Below are 19,242 nucleotides of genomic sequence, written 5' to 3' on the forward strand. Positions count from 1 at the left end.
CACTCTGAAGCATAAAAGATGCTACATACATGTATGTTCTGCATTGCTACCTGCTAATCCCGGAAAGTTAAACAGTCCTAAACATTAAGACAGAACAATTTCTATGTCAGAACTGGAAAATATTTCGACCATGTCTTGCTGTAAACTATGATATGAAATCAGTTGATCTCAGTAATTCGGAGGCTAAGTTTAGTTTATTGGGAATGATAAGAGTGGTAGAGATTGTACTGTAATTTCTCCGATAAGAACTTTTTAAGCAGTAGGAACAGGAGTAGACATGGTCAAAATATGGTCCCTCAAGCCTGCACTACCATATGATCATGGCTTACCTTCTTCAACTCCCATTTGCCCACCGCCACCTCGCTCCTCCAATCACTCAATTTTCTGGTTTTAAAAAAATTTACTTATCCCAGCCTTGAATATGTTCCAGCAAGCTCTGGGGTAGACAATTCCAAAAAGGTACACATTTCTTTGAATGAACAGGATTCCTATCTCAGTTCCAAATGATCAACCCCTTATCCTGAGGATGTGCCTCCATGTTCTAGATTCCCCCAGCCAGGGCAAAATATATTTTATTAATTCGTTCATGGGATGTGGACTTTGCTGGCTAGGCCAGCATCTACCACCCTTCCCAATTGCCCTGAATGTGCTGGTGAGTTGCAGTCCACAGTGCTATTAGGGAGTGAGTTCCAGGATTTTGACCCAGCGACAGTGAAGTAACGCCAATGTATTTCCAAGTCAGGATTGTGTGACTTGGAGAGGACCTTCCAGGTTTTGGTGCTCCCATGCATCTGTTGGCCTTGTCCTTCTAGATGGTAACGATCATGGATTTGGAAGGTGCTGTCTAAGGAGCCTTGGTGAGTTCCAGCAGTGCATCTTGTAGATAGTTGATGTTGAGCTTCTTTTGTGTTGTTGGAGTTGTACTCATCCAGGCAAGTGGGGAGTATTCCATCACATTCCTGACTAGTGCTTCGTAGGTGGTGGACAGGCTTTGGGGGTCAGGAAGAGAGTTACTCGCCGCAGGATTCCTAGCCTCTGACCTGCTTTGTAGCGAGTTTTTATATTTTTTTAACTTGCACGGCTAATCCAGTTCAGCACCTGATCAATGGATGTGAATAGTGGGCTTTAGTGATAATTTGTTTCATTCCCTCTCGATATTTTTACCCAAGACATTTTTGTATAAACTGGATATAATAATTTCAGATTTTATATGTGCTCATAATATTCTATGAACCCAAAGAAATCGGCGGGTGGGAGGGCTGTCATTGCCCCACTCCCACTTACCCCAGGGAAGTTTACAGAAAGTCCAGTGGTGGATCCGCCTTTAAAGATCTGGAGCCAATTGAGATTATATTTTGGTCACCTCCTATTTCTGGTATGTAATTTTACTTACTCTGGGAAGACAAGACAAAATGTTTTATTTTGTGTCCCACCATTTCCTCATTCCATGATAATTTCTCCGGTGTATATACTTACAAACATTTGTATATTTGATTGGTTTTTACTTGGCAACTGGTTAATACAGGGATGCCAAGCTTTTAAATTATCATCGAATTGACGGCTTGAAGGAGCCTTCTGGGCAGGTGCATCTGTGTTAGTGCTGGTGCTGTCGATTCTAATCCCATTTTCCTGCTATTTCTATGCTTTACAAATGTGGACTCAATTCTGCTTCAAGCGATGATGATTAGGTGACAGCACAGACACAACAGGCTGAAAGGCCTCCTTCGGTGCTGTAGCCATTCTGTGAACTTGCATTTATATAGTATCTTTCATATCTCCAGGAAATGCCAAAGTGCTTTACAGGCACTACGAAGTTACTATGAGATGAAGTCACTGTTGCTCTTTGGAGAAAAAACCAAAGATGAATAACCAGCTAATCTGTTTTCATGGTGGTTGTTAGAAACATAGATATTGAAGCAGGAAGAGGCCATTCGGCTCTTCGAGCCTGCTCCGCCGTACGTTACCATGACTGATCATCAAGTTCAATACCCTGATCCCGCCTTACCCCCATATCCCTTGCCCCCTTTAGCCCCAAGAGCTATATCTAATTCCTTCTTGAAATTACACAATGTTTTGGCCTCAATTATTTTCTGTGGTAGTAAATTCCACAGATTCACCTCTCTTTGAGTGAAGAAATGTCTCCTCACCTCAGACCTACCAAGGGTAGTATCATGACCGATACAGGCCTGAAGGGCCTGTCCTTGAGCCGTCTTGTTCTTCGTTCTTTAGTTCTGGACCCCCCCACCATCGGGAACATTCTTTCTTAATCTGCCCTGTCTAATCCTATTAGAATTTTGTAAGATTCTATGAGATCCTCTCTTAGTTTTCTAAACTCCAATGAATATAATCCTAACCAATTTAGTCTCTCCTCAAATGACAGTCCCGCCATATCAGAAAAAGACCCAATTATTACAGCTTTTTGCTTCCTGTCTGCTAATCAGCTTTCTATCCATCTCTAGACACTACCCTTAATCCCATGCACTTTAACTTTACATATCGATCAGCTATGTGAAACCTTGTTGAAAGCCTTCTGAAAGTCTAAAGAAACCACATTCACCAGTTCTCCCTGGTCAACTCTACTAGTTAATCTTCAAAGAATTTTAGTGGATTTGTCAGGTAGGATTTTTCTTTCGTAAATCTATGATGACTTTGTCTGATTTACACCACTGCTTTTCAAATGCTGTGCTATGAAATCCTTGATAATGGACTCCAGCAGTGCGGCACAGTGGCGAACACTACTGCCTCATTACACCGAGGATCTGGGTTCGGTCCTGGCCTTGGTCACTGTCTGTGTGGAGTTTGCACATTCTCATCGTGTCTGCGTGTGTCTCACCCCCACAACCCAAAAGATGGGTACCAGCCTCCCCGGACAGGCGCCGGAATGTGGCGACTAGGGGCTTTTCACAGTAACTTCATTGAAGCCTACTCGTGACAATAAGCGATTTTCATTTCATTTCATGTGCCGGATAGGTGATTGGCCATGATAATTGCCCCTTAATTGGAAAAAATTAATTGGGTACTCTAAAAAATTTTTTTTTAAAGATTATGGACTCCAGCAACTTTCCTCCTACTGACATTAGGCTCACTGGTGTATTTTGTTTTCTCTCTACCTCCCTTTTTTTCTCTTTAAATTTAGAGTACCCAATTAATTTTTTTCCAATTAAAGGGCAATTTAGCATGGCCAATCCACCTACCCTGCACATCTTTGGGTTGTGGGAGTGAAACCCAAGCAAACACGGAGAGAATGTACAAACTCCACACGGACAGTGACCCAGAGCCAGGATCAAACCTGGGACCTCGGTGCCGTGATCTACCTCCCTTGTTGAATAGTGTGGTTAATTTGCTACCCCCCAATCTGCAGGAACCATTCCAGAGTCCAAAGAATTTTGGAAAATGACCACTAATGGATCTACTATTTGTGGGGCCATTTCCTTATGTACTCCGGGGATGAAGATTATCATGCCCTGGAGATTTGTCCACCTTCAATCCCATTAATTTCATAAACATTTCTTCACTCAGCTCCTCCCTAAAACTTGATGTCTTCCTTTGTGATTACAGAAGCAAAGTATGAATTTAGTTCCTCGGCCATTTCATTGTTCCCTGTTAGGTGTTCCCCTGTTTCTGATTGTAAGGGGCCTAAATTAGTTTTTAACCTATATAAACTTTTAAGTCAGTTTTTAGGTTCCCCCGCTAGTTTACTTTAAAATTATATTTTCTGTTTCTTAATTGCCATTCCTGAATTTTGAACTGTTCCCAATCCCCAAGTCGATTGCTTTTTTTAGCTAATTTGTAGAATCTAATACTATCTCTAATTTTCCTTATAAGCCATGGTTTAGCCACAGTTCCCTTTCTACTCTTGTGCCAAATAGGAATAAACAACTTTTGGGCGTTCACCTATTCATTGCCTGTTTGCTGTCCTTCCTTTCAGTAATGTTTCTCAGTCTGTCATAGCCAGCTCATGCCTTACACCATCAGAATCAACTACCTCACTATTCACCTTGATAAAGAATTATACCATATTATGGTCACTCATCCGCAATGGTTCTCACAAGATTGCCAACTCATCCTTTCTCATTGCAACACCCAGTCCAAGGTGGCCTATTCCCTTGTTGGTTTCTCAACATACTGGTCAATAAAACCATCCAGTATACACTCCAGAAATTCCTCCTCTATTGGACTGTGACTAATTTGAGTCACCCAATCTAAATGCAGAATGAAGTCACCCATAATCACAGATGTTCTTTCTTCACATGCAGCTCTGATTTCCTATCTATGCTATTCCCAACATTACCACTGGTTTGCTGGTCTGTATACCACCCCTATGAATGTGTTTTACCCCTTGATGTTTCTTAACACGACCCAGACAGATTCCACATCATCTGTACTAATATTTTTCCTCAATATTGTATCAATACCTTCTTTAATCAACAAATCCCAACTATACCATATCCCTTTACATCTATCTGCACAACTTAATAATCCATTTTATTTTGAATGCTCCGCAAGTTCAGGCACAAAACCATAAGGTTAGTCCTTTTAATGTACCTTGTCCCCATCCCTATTATTTTTACAGTATTATTATCTGATACAGGCCCTTGATTTCTCTGCCTATCACTTTTCTTATTCTCCTTTCTGTCTTTTTCTCTTGTTCTTGATTCCTCTTGCTCTGAATCCTTACATAGGTTTCCCGTCCCCGTCATATTAGTTTAAATGTCCCAAACGCTCTTGCAAGACCCACCCAAGAACATCAGTACCAGTCCTGCCCAGGTGTAACCTGTCCAGTTTTTACAGGCCCCACCTCCCCCAGAACCAGTCCCAAATTCCCAGGAATCTGAAATCCTCCCCCTCACACCATCTCTTCAGTCACATATTCATCCAATATATTCTATTTCTACTCTGACTAGCATGTGGCATTTGTTGAAGGATGTTGAATGTTGGCCAGGGCTTCCCTAGTCTTTTTTAAGAAAAAGACCTCAGTTCGGGCTCCAGTTTAATGTCTGATCTAAAAATGTCAGCAACTTCAAAAATGCAGCATTCCCTCGAAATCACAATGAATTATCCTTGGAGAAGAGAAGGCTGATAGGAGATTCTAATTGAGTAATTCAAAATCATGAGTTGTCTGGACACAGCCGTACCAGCCTCCCCGGACAGGCGCCGGAATGTGGCGACTAGGGGCTTTTCACAGTAACTTCATTGAAGCCTACTCGTGACAATAAGCGATTTTCATTTTCATTTCATTTTCAGTAGCGAGAGAGAAACTGTACCCACTATTGAAGGAAAAAGAATGAGAGGGCAGAGGTTGAAATTAATTGGCAACAGAAGCAAAGGGTGACTAGAGGGAAATACATTTTCATCCAGGTGAGTGTTTTAGGACTGGAGAGTGCCGGAGAGGCAAGTTCAATCGAGGCAACTGTTATATGAAAAGGAAGAACGTGCAGGGTTACAGGGAGATAAAACAGGGGAATGACACGAAGCAAACTAAATCAGTGCCGATAGGAAGGGCCGAATAGTCTCCTTCTGCACTGCAACAATTCTGTGATTCCCTTTTCTGGTTTCTGAAAGTCTCCCAATCCTGAGGCTGACCAATAATCTTTGCAACATGCAGCCTTTTTCTTTTAATCTAATAATATCCCGAATTTCCCCAGTAAACGCCGGATGAATCTTCTCGGCTGGAATGGTGTTTAATATCGGCACTCCACACGCAAGTTCTCTTGGCTTTGCTGACAAGCACATGAATGTGACTTTCACACTGGCACTGATTTGAGTTGCTGGTTTCGGGCTGGTTTAATCCCCAACTCAAAAAACCACGCCCAACAAGGTCGAGACTTGTCCCTTTTTATTGCTGCACTGCTGGATCGATGTAGTACGCTAGTTATAAAAAAAAGATCAGGTACATTCAGTGATCGACAACTGCCTCGTTTGCTCTCCTCCTCCGAGTTCATCTCGGTAAAACTTATAAACCAATCATAAGCAAGCCAACTGGAATATTCAATTGCACATCAGATTTATTGAGGGAAAGTTCTGAAAACCAAAGCAGCAAAAAGTGCTGATTGATACCGGTGGGAAAAGGAGGGGAGTAAGTTATATTCATTTTATTCTTACCGCCAAAAAAATGTTTTCCACGAGCTTTAAAAAGTCACAGCCTGTTGATTCAAATACCATAACTCAATGAAATGAGTTGGACATGTGCATATTTTAGCCCACAGTCCGCCCCAACTTTTATTCCCCAAATCGAGCAGATTATCGATTGACCACCTTCGATGTGTATTTGTCGTGGGCGTGTTTTTCCTTTTTTGAAAGGTTTCACAATTTCAAATGCTCGAATTTCAAATAGAACTTTACCAAGTTCACACTCACCGACAGATCGGGGTCTGCTAGATCCTTGTGGGAAGCGGCTCTGATGATTCCTGCCCTCCAGTCCCATTCTGACATTCGCTCGAGCTCCTGCCGGCTGAAGCTGGTGAGGACGCAGAGGAAGCGTCTTCCCACCAGGTCGAAGGGGGCAGCTCCTTCTTGCTGCTGCTCGAGCGGAGGCATGTGCCAACGTTCCATCCTCAGAACGTTGACCCGGGCACCGGGCTGCATGCGACCTGGCTACATTCAGAGCACCCGCTGTAACAAGCCAACTCTGGCCGCCCATTGGCCGCTGGGGAGGGCGGGGACTCCAGGCTCCGCGTCAATCATTCACCCTCCGCCCCGCTGTCAGTCCCGGGGCCTCGCTGCCAAATAGCTCGGCGCCTCCAGCCCTTCCCAAAGCCCCGGGCCGGGCAGCTCCGACAGCCAGCTTGTCCCGGCCGCTCGCGGTGCACTGCTAGGCGGCACCGACGCCGCGGGCTTTGCAAAAGCAGGTTGCTGTCAGCCCGTGCAGGCGGCGGGCGACAATGTTTTGGTGGGGTGCGAGCAGGTTCACACTACGTGCTGATCCGTGCGTAGCCACCGAGCAGGCTGGGCGGGGGGAGGAGAGCCAGCCCGGTCCAAAACCGCCCTCTGCAGCCCACAGAGCGCAGTACAATGTGACGCCCCTGGAAATAGCTTTTTCCGTTGCAACTTACTCCCCTCGTCTACCTAGTTCGCCCACTTGTTGTTGGTGCTCATAAAAAGCGGAATGCTGCACCTGCTGGAATTAAAAGAGAAATACTCAGCTGGCCTGGAACAACTGCGGAGAGGGAACTTTCCAATGCAAAGTGACTTAAGTGATGGTGCTTGCATCATTTGTCTAAACTCTTGGCCCCAACTTGAGCAGCCATTAAGATTCATAGAACCCCTACAGTGCAGAAGGAGTCCATTCGACCCACCGAGTCCGCACCAACCTTTGAAAGAGCACCCCCTCTCCCCCCCCCCCCCCCCCCCCGCATAACCCCACCTAACCTGCACATCCCTGGACACTACAGGGCAATTTAGCAAGGTCAATCCACCTAAGCCACACATCTTTGGATGGAAACCAAAGCACTTGTAGGAAATCCATGCAGACATGGGGCGAACATACAAACTCCACACAGACAGTGACCCAAGGTTCGAATTGAACCTAGGTCCCTGGCGCTGTGAGGTAGCAGCGCCAACCTGGTTTAGGGGCTGGTTTAGCTCACAAGGCTAACTCGCTGGCTTATAAAGCAGGCCAGCAGCACGGTTCGATTCCCGTACCAGCCTCCCCGGACAGGCGCCGGAATGTGGCGACTAGGGGCTTTTCACAGTAATTTCATTGAAGCCTACTCGTGACAATAAGCGATTTTCAATTTCATTCATTTCAACCACTCCACCAGGAATTGACAATCTCCAACAACAGAGAATTGAACCATTGCCCCATGGGTTTAGCATCACTAGATCCCCTACCATCAACATCCTGGGAGTAAACATTGACCAGAAACTGAACTGGACTAGTCATATAAATACTGTGGCTACAAGGGTGGGTCAGAGGCTGCGAATAACTCACCTCCTGACTCCCCAAAGCCTGTCCATCTACAAGTCAGGAGTGTGACTCCCCACTTGCCTGGATGAATGCAGCTCCAACAACATTCAAGAAGCTCTACACCATCCAGGACAAAGCAGCCAGTTTTATTGACATCCTGTCCACAAACATTCACTCCCTCCACCACCAACACACAGTGGCAGCCGTGTATACCTTCTATAACCCACTGCAGGAACTCACCAAGGCTCCTCGAACAGCATCTTCCAAACCCACAACCTCGACCATACAGCAGAACAAGGGCAGCAGATACCTGGGAACGCCATCACCTGGAGGTTCCCCTCCAAGCCACTCACCATCCTGACTTGGAAATATATCACCATTCCTGGCACTGGCAGCAGTGGTTTGCAGGTTTGAATCTGACCTCGGGTGACTGTGGGAAGTCTGCACACTCCGTGTCTGCATGGGTTTTCTCTGGGTGCTCCGGTTTCCTCCCAGAGTCCAAAGATGTGCAGGTTTTTTGGATTGACTATGCTAACTTGCCCCTCGGTGATTGCGGACATTGGGCCTGGGTAGGATGCTCTTTCAGAGGGTTGGTGCACACTCAATGCATAGCCTTCTTCCCTGGAATCCCCTCCCTAACAGCACTACTTACACCTCAGGGAGTGTAGAGGTTTCAAGAAGGCACCTCACCACCACCTTCTGAAGGGCAATTTGAGATGGACAATAAATACTGTCATGGCCAGTGAGGCCACATTCCGTGAATGAATTACGAAAAGCCAGCAGCAGAGCTGTAGACCTGAAAGATTGATTTCTCTTTAAAATGGGAATTGCCCTTCTGGGATTTTTGAAGCCAGTCTGTCAGGTCAGTTTCACTGACACATTGTATTTTTCTAATTTTGTACAGTAAAGTTTTTGTTTGTTTAAAACCATGAATCTTGTGCCTTTATTCTCTTAGTGGGCAACTGAGATGTTAAAATTTGTCTATTTTACTTTAAATAAAAAGTTACTGGTCCCTAACCGAATCAAAACAAGTCACCATTATAATGCAGGAAAAGTGGAATCAATTTTCACAGACCAAGTCCCCGTCAACAACACAGTGATACTGACCAGATGGTGATGAGAGTGACTGAGCAATTTCATCTGAAACTCCACAATGATGTGATAATTTTGTAAAATATTAAGTCATTGATTTTATCTTTCTGATTCGGTGGAATTACTAAAATGAATACTACAATGGTCAGAGGAGTGCAGCATATAGCTGTAATAATATGGTCCATTTGAGAATTATACAATTTTCTTTTCAATTTTACATGCTGCCAGGAAGGAGGCAACTTTTTTCATAACAAGTTCACTTCAGACAGCAATAATACCAAACCACATTATGCGGAGCTCGAGTGACATGAGACCATAGCAGACTATGGTTGATATAGACATCATGCAATCTGACCTAGCGGGGCATCGCAACTGAACGTGATCTTACCCTTGCTCAGAATTGGAATACTCATGCTTTCAACAAGGATCAGTCAATAGCAATTTTAATGGACCACCTTCCATCAGGCAGGAGATACAGAAGTCTGAGAACACCCATGAACAGACTCAAAAACAGCTTCTTCCCCACTGTCTCCAGACTCCTAAATGACCCTCTTATGGACTGACCTCATTAATACTACACCCTATATGCTTCATCCAATGCCAGTGTTTATGTAGTTTCATTGTATATGTTGTGTTGCCCTATTACGTATTTTCTTTTATTCCCTTTTCTTCCCATGATCTGTTGAGCTGCTCGCAGAAAAATACTTTTCACTGTACCTTGGTACACGTGACAATAAACAAATCCAATCCAATCCTTTGAGATAATCCTCTTTCCCTTATATTCAGGAATGTTGAAACCACTTGTAGCATCTGATTTGCTAGTCTCTCGAAGATCAGCTATGTTGGGAAAACAAAGGTAGTTTTAAGTAATTTTTATTTGTACTGGTAAACATTAGAAGTAATTGATCATTTTAAGTGCTTGATAAACAGTCATCCAGTCTTGAAATATTAGCTCCCTTCTCTCTCCACAGATGATGATGTGGAGATGCCGGCGTTGGATTGGGGTGGGCACAGCAAGAAGTCTAACAACACCACGTTAAAGTCCAACATTCACCTGATGAAGAAGCTGTGCTCCAAAAGCTAGTGATTCCAAATAAACCCGTTGGACTTTAAGCTAGTGTTGTAAGACTTCGAAATGTGACATCACACCGTTGAGAGGTGTCAGACCTGCTGAGATTGTCCAGCACTTTCTGTGTTTGTTTCAGATTCCAGCATCCACAGCAACAACAGTTGCTTTTACCTATAGTTTTTAGTGTGTTTAATTTAATGTATCTCTGGATGGAAGGGTAAAACCTATAGTTAGATTCATATTTGACAAAGGTGTTTGTGCATGTCAGGGTTGGTTCAGTTCAATTGTGCTTAGAGAAGGTTACAGTGTGAAGAGTAAATAGAAGTAAGTCAGTGCTTAGTAACAGGAGGCCACTTTCCAGAGGGAAGGATTTTCCTCTTCTTAGTTTTAACTGGAATCCAGAGCAGCTGGAGACAGGACACCAGAGAAGTTGGAGACATATCACGGGGGAGTGAACAACTCCCAACTCTGCCAGGAGAAGCTGGACAGGATGAGGGAGTTGTAGCGATGCAAGCTTCCGAAGGAACAAGATGCAATCCAGATAACCAGGAATTGGGACAGAAAGAACATTTAAGACACATGAAGTTTAGAGAACAGAGACCAAGGTATTGTTCAGAAGAATTCAAGGAAGAGTAAACAAAGGGCTCTGAGTTAAAGAAACATTGCATTAAATCAAACCAGATTTAAATTGGGACAAAGGATTTCAGACATAGATAAAATATTTGATGTCATTTAATACAGTCGGGAGTTGAGAGTTAAAACAACTTGTACAGCTGTCAAGGCAAGGGAATCCTAAAAGGGGTTGATGTAATATCCAGGACTGGAGCCACTGTTAAAGGTGGAGCAGAAGCTTGGGTCATTTGTAAAACCTGGACTAGATTTCAGAATGTGAACAGCTAAGGGAAAGCATAATTATAAGAGAAGATTTTCAAGCGTATTTTTGGGAGTGTAGCTTTGAAACTCTGATGCATCTATCATCTGGATGGATTCAGAGGAGATATCCACAAAGATTCACTTGGGATTCAGAGTGGAGAATATATTGAGAGTATATTTTCCCACAGTCATCTTGTGTGCTTAAAAGGGACTTTGTGTTAATGAGACCATTGTAGATTAAGATGTACTTTGTAAACTGCATTAATCCTAAAACCTGTATAATTGTTGATGTACCATCAATTGGACGCGAGACATGATGAAGGTCCAAACTTAGGCTTTAATCAGCCAGATGTTAGTCCCGTGGTCGACTACAGTGTAAGGCCGACTGCTGGGAACTCTGGGTACTTATACCCCGCCTCGGAGGCGGGGTCTACTAGCCTCTCGACCAATTGGTGAGCAGTCACATGACTAGTCCCCGCCAATCAGCCGAGGGGCACATGACCAGCCAGAGCCAATGGGAAACCAGTGCTCTGCACCAATGGCAGTGCTCCCATTCATACCACCACAATTGTTAAGCTCTCTTCTGTTCTCTATGACAGTCCATCAGTGTCGAGAATGACTTTCTTCCACTCCAAGGAGGTGGATTCTGCGGTAGTTGAATAGTCCAATCCTGGATCCACAGACTCTGCCACGGGTTTGGCAGATAGTATTTGATGAGGTGGGTGGCTGGGACGTTCTGGATTCTGCGCTCTCTTTCTGCTGTTTTGCTTGGCCTCCGCATGCTCCACCCTGCGATGCTCGAGGTGATTGGTGCCCTTGTTGGTGCTTCTTCTTCAGTTTGTGTGTTCTAAGGTAAGCAATTCGATGTGGATGTGTCGATGGGGATGTTGCATTTTTTGAGGGAGATTTTCAGAGTCTCCTAGTGATCACTTGCCATTATGGAGCTTGGAGCAGAGCAGGAGTCTTGTATCGGGCAAGCGGGCAATGGGGCCCGCACAGCGCAGCTGGTCGAGCCTGACCAGTGCCTCGATACTGGGGTATTGGCCTGAGAGAAGACGCTCACTTTGGTATCCCTATCTTGCCAGTGAATTTGCAAGAATTTGCAGAGACAACATTGGTGATATCTCTCCAGGGATTTCAGGTGTCTGCTGTACATTGTCCATGTTTCTGATCCATACAGGAGGACGAAAGACAGGCCAGATATAAATGAGACAAATTAGTGAGAGTGTGCTTCATGATATGCAGCTAGGTGAACCATAAGGACTGAAAGTTTGGACATGCCACACAATTAACTGAAGCTGGGGAGCCTGCGAAGTGGCAGATTTCAACTTACACAATAAAACATGTGATGCTGACAGAAGCAAAAGAGCATAAAGCAATAAACCCTTAAAATGGGAAAGCTGAAACAGTGAGAGCCAAAGAGACAAACACACAGTCAAGTACAACATGAAATAAATATGGGGGAAAAATAACTTCAGGTGACAACAAAACACAGGCAGCAAAACAAGAGAAAATCACAAAATCAGAAGTGAGAACCAGAATTAAAAAGAGTCAGCTTAACTAAACAAACTTAAATGAGGGCAAAATTGTAAGGTACAGGAGATATTTCAAATGAACAGGGATTTTAGAAGATACAGTGTGTGTTGTCTAATTCTGGCAACATTCATGCTAGAGACCCCCAGGAGGCAGCAATTAACCTGTAAGATGTTTTCTCTACTGCAGTCTCATTGCAGTATTGTTCAATTTTTACTTGTTTGATGTTGAGGATGTATTAACGTTTGTTGCATCTTTGTTCAATAGAAAAATAATCTTTCCCAAGTTCCTTAGCTCATTTTAGCAGGGTTTTTATTTGTTATACTTTTAGTTTCCTAATGGTGCAGCTTTGCTTACATTGTTAGCTTTATACTACACAGCTGCAATTGCACAACGTTATCCTTAGGAGACTTCATTTGCACTCCACTGAGCATTTAGCTGTGACATTTTTTTTTGTTTATCTCTTCAGCTTATCTTAGCTAAACGCTTTTATTTCATGGGTTATCGAATAGCGGCAAAAGGGTACTGGCCCAACTCGGGCCTCCTTGCTGCTGGAACACACCCCATGCCACTCCCCCGCAGACCCTGGGCGGGATTCTCTGATCCTGAGGCTAAGTGTTGATGCCGTCTTAAACGCCGTCGCATTTTACGACGGCGTCAAAAGGCCCCCAGAATCAGTGATTCTGCACCTCACAGGGGGCCAGCACGGCACTGGAGCGACCTGCGAAGCTCCAGCTGCCGATACCGGCGTCAAACGGGAGGGCCACTCCAGCGCCAACCATGCCAGTGCCAATGGCGCCGATTCTCCGGTGACAGAATCACCGTCACCCCCCCCCCCCCCCCCCCCCAGCGATTCTCCAACCCGGCCCTGGGTCAGAGAATCCCACCCCCTGACTCTGGCCTGAAGCTTGAGTGAGTTGCTGCCCAGAGGAATCTGGGACAAATGGCATCCTGGGCAACTAACATCAGGGACAAGGTGGCAGCAATGCAAATTTAAACTGTAATCCCATAAGATACAAGACAGTTAGCCACCTTGGGTGGAGGCTCGGCAAAGTATCTGTGTGCATTCTGATTACACAGAACTATACCTGGCAAAATTCAATAACTAGCACATGGGCAAATGTATAAACTGTCATTTGAACACACAGGAGTTGGGGAACACTAGTCTGATACATACTGGGGGACCACACAGAGAATGGGGAATAGCGACTACAGTTTCCAGCTCACAAGCCAACTGTTCCCAGTAAATCACAGCCAAAGTCAGCTGACAAAATTGGACACCAACTGATTTTGGGTTGGATTTCGCAGTTGCTCTGGTTGTCCCCATGCATGCTGATTATTCCAGTTAGTGGCTGGTTAGATACAGTTGCAATCTTTGTATGCTTCTACTGATTTTTTCTTCTGGTATTTTCTTCAAAGGCATGTTACATTAGTATATTTTTTTATAAGAACATAAGAAATAGGAACAAGAATGTTAGGTTACTCTGTTAAGGTACATTGGGGTATATCGGAGCAGCATGGTAGCACAGTGGTTAGCACTGGTGTTTCACAGCACCAGGGACTGGGGTTCGTTTCCCAGCTTGAGTCACTGTGTGTGCGGAATCTGCACGTTCTCCCCGTGTCTGTGTGGGTTTCCTCCGGGTGCTCCGGATTCCTTCCACAAGCCCTAAAAGACGTGCTTGTTAGGTGGATTGGACATTATGAATTCTCCCTCTGTGTACCCGAACAGGCGCCGGAATGTGGCGACTAGGGGATTTTCACAGTACCTTAATTGCAGTGTGAATGTAAGCCTACTTGTGACACTAATAAAGAATATTATTAAAAATGTTGTTCTGGGTTTGTTTTTTGGCCTGGAATCAGTACCATAGAATGCCTACATTGCTGAAGGAGGATATTTGGCACATCAACCCTCTGAAAGATCACCCTACCTAGGCCCCTGCCCTGCCCTATTCATGCAACTCCACCAAACCTGCACATCCCTGGATGTGGGAGGAAACCAGAGCAGCCGTAGGAAACCCATGCAGACACAGAGAGAACGTGCAAACTCCACACAGACAGTCACCCAAGGCTGGAATTTAACCCAGGTCCCTGGCACTGTGAGGCTGCAGTGCCAACCACTGTGCCACCATGCTGCCCCGAGAACTGCACGACTAGCACATGCCGGTAAAACGAGAAGCCTGAGAAATGGAAGCAGGTCCTTGGATTTCACCAGCATGCTCAGCATTTTATGATTATTAGGTCGTTAATAAAGCTACTAATATTTAATGCAAGTTAGCACCAGGAGGACAGAGGAAACACGGGAACAAAAGAGCATCCTTAAAGCCTCCTTGCAAAAGTGAAACATCCCCACAAGCACCTGGGAATCCCTGGGCCAGGACCACCTGAAGTAGAGGAAAAGCATTCGGGAAGGAGCTGAACACCTTGGGTTTAACCGCTGAGAGAAAGCTGAAGCCAAGCGTGGAAATTAACATGTGTTAACCCGGGTACCCCAGTACCCTCCTCCAACCACCGCCTGCCCCACCTGTGACAGAGACTGTAGGTTACACATTGGGCTCCACTGTCATCTCAGAACACATTTTTAGTGTGGACGGAAGTCACCCTTGGATCCGGGGCAGGCTAAGAAAAAGAAGCACTTTTAACTCTATTAGAAGCTGTCACTGAACTTTATCAGAATGTAATGCAACTTTACCAGATACCCTTCTTTGTAGCACAGTGTAGTGGAAAGGCTTAGAAATAGGGTCTAATATAAATTGATACCAAGGTAGAAAGATTATGAGAAGTAATAGTAAGCTTTGAAAAAAATGATGTTTATGGCAGCTGGAAGCTAAACCTCGTATATTGATGCAGAGGGGCCTTGTCTGAGATAAGGAGCAACAAGATCTAGCAACCTTGAGATAAGAGGAAACAGGACAATAATCAAAACCCAGAACATTATGTGACTAATTGGTTGGCATTGCTCACATGAGCCATGAGTGGGCACAGAGAGATAAGAGCCAGAACGAATGGGAACCTCCAAAGCGAGGCTATGAGTGAAGAAAACTAAAAAACAGAAGAGAAGACAAGAGAGAGAGAGAGAAAAACACAGAGAGAAAGAGCAAAAGTTACAGGCAGAGAAGACAATGTGCACTCCCCGCTCAGTCTTAATTTGGGAAGTATAACCTGTGTTAAACTGTAATTCACTGCTTGAGCTTATTGATATAGTTTACCTGAGAACTTAATAAACCTTTTCTGACTTTACCTCATTAAGATAGTCTCACGACTGAACTGTGTTGGCAGAGGGGTGGCAGGATGGTGCAGTGGTTAGCACTGCTGCCTCACAGCGCCGAAGACCCGGGTCCAATCCCGGCCCCGGGTCACTGCCCGTGTGGAGTTTGCACATTCTCCCTGTGTCTGCGTGTGTCTCACCCCCACAACCCAAAGATGTGCAGGGTAGGTGGATTGGACACACTAAATTGCCCCTTAATTGGGAAAAAAAAATTGGGTACTCTAGATTTATTTTTAAAATAAGTCCATTCCCGTCACAATTAGGGGTTTAAAACGAACAAGTCAAACTGGTGACACTGATCGCATTCACACATGGTGCCCACCAGAACAAAGTGATCAATATGGGTCCTTCTTCCTGATCAGCAGTCCTCAGTGTGGTGAGTGTGATTCACACTATATATAGTTGCCAATATCACTCCATGTATATATGTTCGTTATCTACCCATTGTAAGTGCAGTTGCACTATCCGACCACCAGGGGGAGTCGCTCTGGGAGTATGCGAGAGTTTGTACTGGGCTCCTCCCTTGGCTCCGCCCAGGATTCCTCCCCCTGGGACCGATGTATAAAGATCAGTGCCTTAGAGCCAGCCTGCCAGTTCACCTGAAGTTCAACGACGAATAGGCTGGCTCTATTGTAAGTGTATTAAAGCCTCTGTTCAGATCCAACTACACATGTTCGCTGAATTGATGGTTCCATCACTCAGGTTAGTCCCGAAGCAAGTGCGAGGGCAAGCTTTAAGTGGAATGGCTGATTGCAGAGCACTCCTGCTCCCCCTGGCTTCACAGGGAAGGCTTATTTAAATTAAATTATCTTCCATTGGTGGCTAGAAGAATCCAATGAAGAATCCAAAGAGCTTGAGTGGGCCATTGGATTTGGATTTATTGTCACATGTACTGAGGTACAGTGCAAAGTATTGTTCTGCCTACAGACCAGGTAGATCGTTGCATACATTTAAAAAAATAAATAATTTTTATTCAAGTTTTTTAATAACAATAACAATAACAAATTTTCTCCCCGCAATTTAAAACAAACAAGTCGTGTTTCCACACCAAAACAAGAAAAGAACTCTCCCCACAAAATAAATAATAACAAATAGCAATACAAGAAAGAAGAAAATAACATAACAAACCCACCGCCGCAAAAACACCCCCCCCCCCCCCCCCCAACCATCACCAAACCCCCCCCCCCGCCCGGTTGCTGCAGAGACCGACCACTCTCTACCCCTTCGCCAGGAAATTGAGAAAGGGCTGCCACCGCCGAAAGAACCCCTGTACCGACCCCCTCAGGGCAAATTTCATCCTCTCCAACTTGATGAACCCAGCCATGTCGTTGACCCAGGTCTCCGAACTCGGGGGGCCGCGTATCCCTCCACTGTAACAGAATCCTGCGCCAGGCTACTAGAGACGTAAAGGCCAGAATGCCGGCCTCTCTCGCCTCCTGCACTCCCGGCTCCGAAGCTACCCCAAAGATCGCGAGCCCCCAGCCCGGCCTGACCCTAGACCCAACCACTTCCGACAAAATCCCCGCCACCCCCTTCCAAAACCCCTCCAAAGCCGGACATGCCCAAAACATATGGGTGTGGTTTGCCGGGCCACCCGAACACATCCCACACCTGTCTTCCCCTCCGAAAAACCGGCTCATCCTTGCCCCGGTCATGTGAGCCCTGTGCAGCACCTTCAGCTGAATTAGGCTGAGCCGTGCGCAAGAGAAGGAAGAATTCACCCTCTCCAGGGCATCCGACCACGTCCCATCCTCAATCTCTTTCCCTAGCTCTTCCTCCCGTTTCGCTTTGAGCTTATCTACTGAGGCCTCCTCCTCCTGCATCAGTTGGTAAATAGCCGAGATATTCCCTTCCCCGACCCACGTCCCCGAAAGCACCCTGTCCTGCATCCTCCTTGGTGGCAGCCGCGGAAACTCCTCCACCTGCTTCTTAACAAAGTCCCTGACCTGCATATACCTAAAAGCGTTCCCAGGGGGGAGGTTCCACTTCCCCACCAGCTCCTCCAGAGTCGCGAACTTCCCATCCAAGTAGAGGTCCCCAAACTGCCTGATGCCTGCCCTGTGCCAACTCCCAAATCCCCCACCCGTTCTCCCTGGCGCAAAACGGTGATTGCCCCGTATCGGGGCCCAAACTGAGGCCTTCACTTCCCCCCTATGCCGCCTCCACTGTCCCCAGATTTTGAGAGAGGCAAACACCACCGGACTCATGGAATACTCTGCCGGGGGGAGTGGAAGTGGGGCCGTCACCAAGGCTTCCGGACTCATAGCCGCACAGGATGCTACCTCCAGTCTCTTCCATGCATCACCCTCCCCTTCCGTCACCCACCTGTGAATCATCGCCACGTTCGCCGCCCAATAATATCCACACAGGTTGGGCAGCGCCAGGCCCCCTACCTCCCTTCTTCGCTCCAAAAATACCCTCCTTACTCTCGGGGCCTTCCGCGCCCACACAAACCCCAGAATCGACTTATTCACCCTTCTGAAAAGCCTTCGGGATCAACATGGGTAGGCACTGGAAAAGAAACAAAAACCTCGGGAGCACCGTCATTTTAACCGACTGGACCCTGCCCGCCAACGAGAGCGGCAGCGCATCCCACCTGCTGAACTCCTCCTCCATCTGCCCCACCAGCCGCAAAAAGTTAAGCCTATGCATAGCCCACCAGGTCCTAGCCACGTGGACCCCAAGATACCTAAAGCTCCCCTCAGCCCTCCTCAACGGGAGTTCCCCTATATCCCTCTCCTGACCCCTCGGTTGCAGGACAAACAGCTCGCTTTTCCCCACATTTAGCTTATATCCCTGTGATGAACGGTATTAATAACTGCTGTAAACGGTACTTGACCTTTAATACCTTGCCCCTTTAAGATGCTTGGAACCCTGGGGGACTCCGCCTCTGGCTACGCCCCCAGGAAACGGTATATAGGACAAGGCTCCATGTGGAGAGCAAACTTCTCTCAGATGCTGTTCAGTTCTCTGTAGATTAAAGCCTTTTGATTACCGACCTCGCTCTCGCGTCGTAATTGAGGGTGCCTCAATTTAATCTACAGAAAACTGAACAGCATCCGATATCCGGTATCAGGTCCTCGTACATCCGACAGCGGCTCCTAGAAGACGGGGCAAAGGATCTTCAGGGCACGGTAATGCTCGCCTCTTCTCTTGAAACGGCCCACCGTAACCTCCGTACGTACTCCGCAGACCTTGCGAACCCCTCTCGGTCCCCTCCAGACTCAGCCACGCTACAGGCCTGTGCCGCGCGGCGATCCGCTCATTCCGGGGGGGTTCCCCATGCTATTTCTGTGGGCAAGGCCAGCACCCACGTCAGCATTGCCCGGCCCGCTCCGCGATCTGCAATGGCTGCGCATAGAAAGGGCACTTCGCTAAAGTCTGCCTGGCTGGGCCCAAAGGCCACAAACGAAACCCTCACCAGGCCCAGAAATCAAGCTCCCGGTCTCACAGACCCCGCAACGCAACCGCGCTGCGGCCGGGCACATCCACTTCCGATGTGTC

The 19,242-nt window shown here is 46.2% G+C and overlaps 1 protein-coding gene across 1 annotated transcript in view; it reads right to left on the minus strand.

Moving 5' to 3' along the window:
- Positions 1-6,928, minus strand: part of LOC119963902 (lysine-specific demethylase 3A-like) — a 97,319-nt gene extending 90,391 nt beyond the window's left edge. The window contains exon 1 of the mRNA XM_038793294.1: positions 6,358-6,928. Within this exon, the coding sequence (XP_038649222.1) occupies positions 6,358-6,585 (228 nt within the window). The 5' untranslated portion in view covers positions 6,586-6,928. The remainder of the gene's footprint in view (positions 1-6,357) is intronic.
- Between the last annotated feature and the right edge of the window lie 12,314 nt (positions 6,929-19,242).

This window comes from Scyliorhinus canicula, chromosome 3 (genome assembly GCF_902713615.1).
Source record: "Scyliorhinus canicula chromosome 3, sScyCan1.1, whole genome shotgun sequence".
NCBI lineage: Eukaryota > Metazoa > Chordata > Chondrichthyes > Carcharhiniformes > Scyliorhinidae > Scyliorhinus > Scyliorhinus canicula.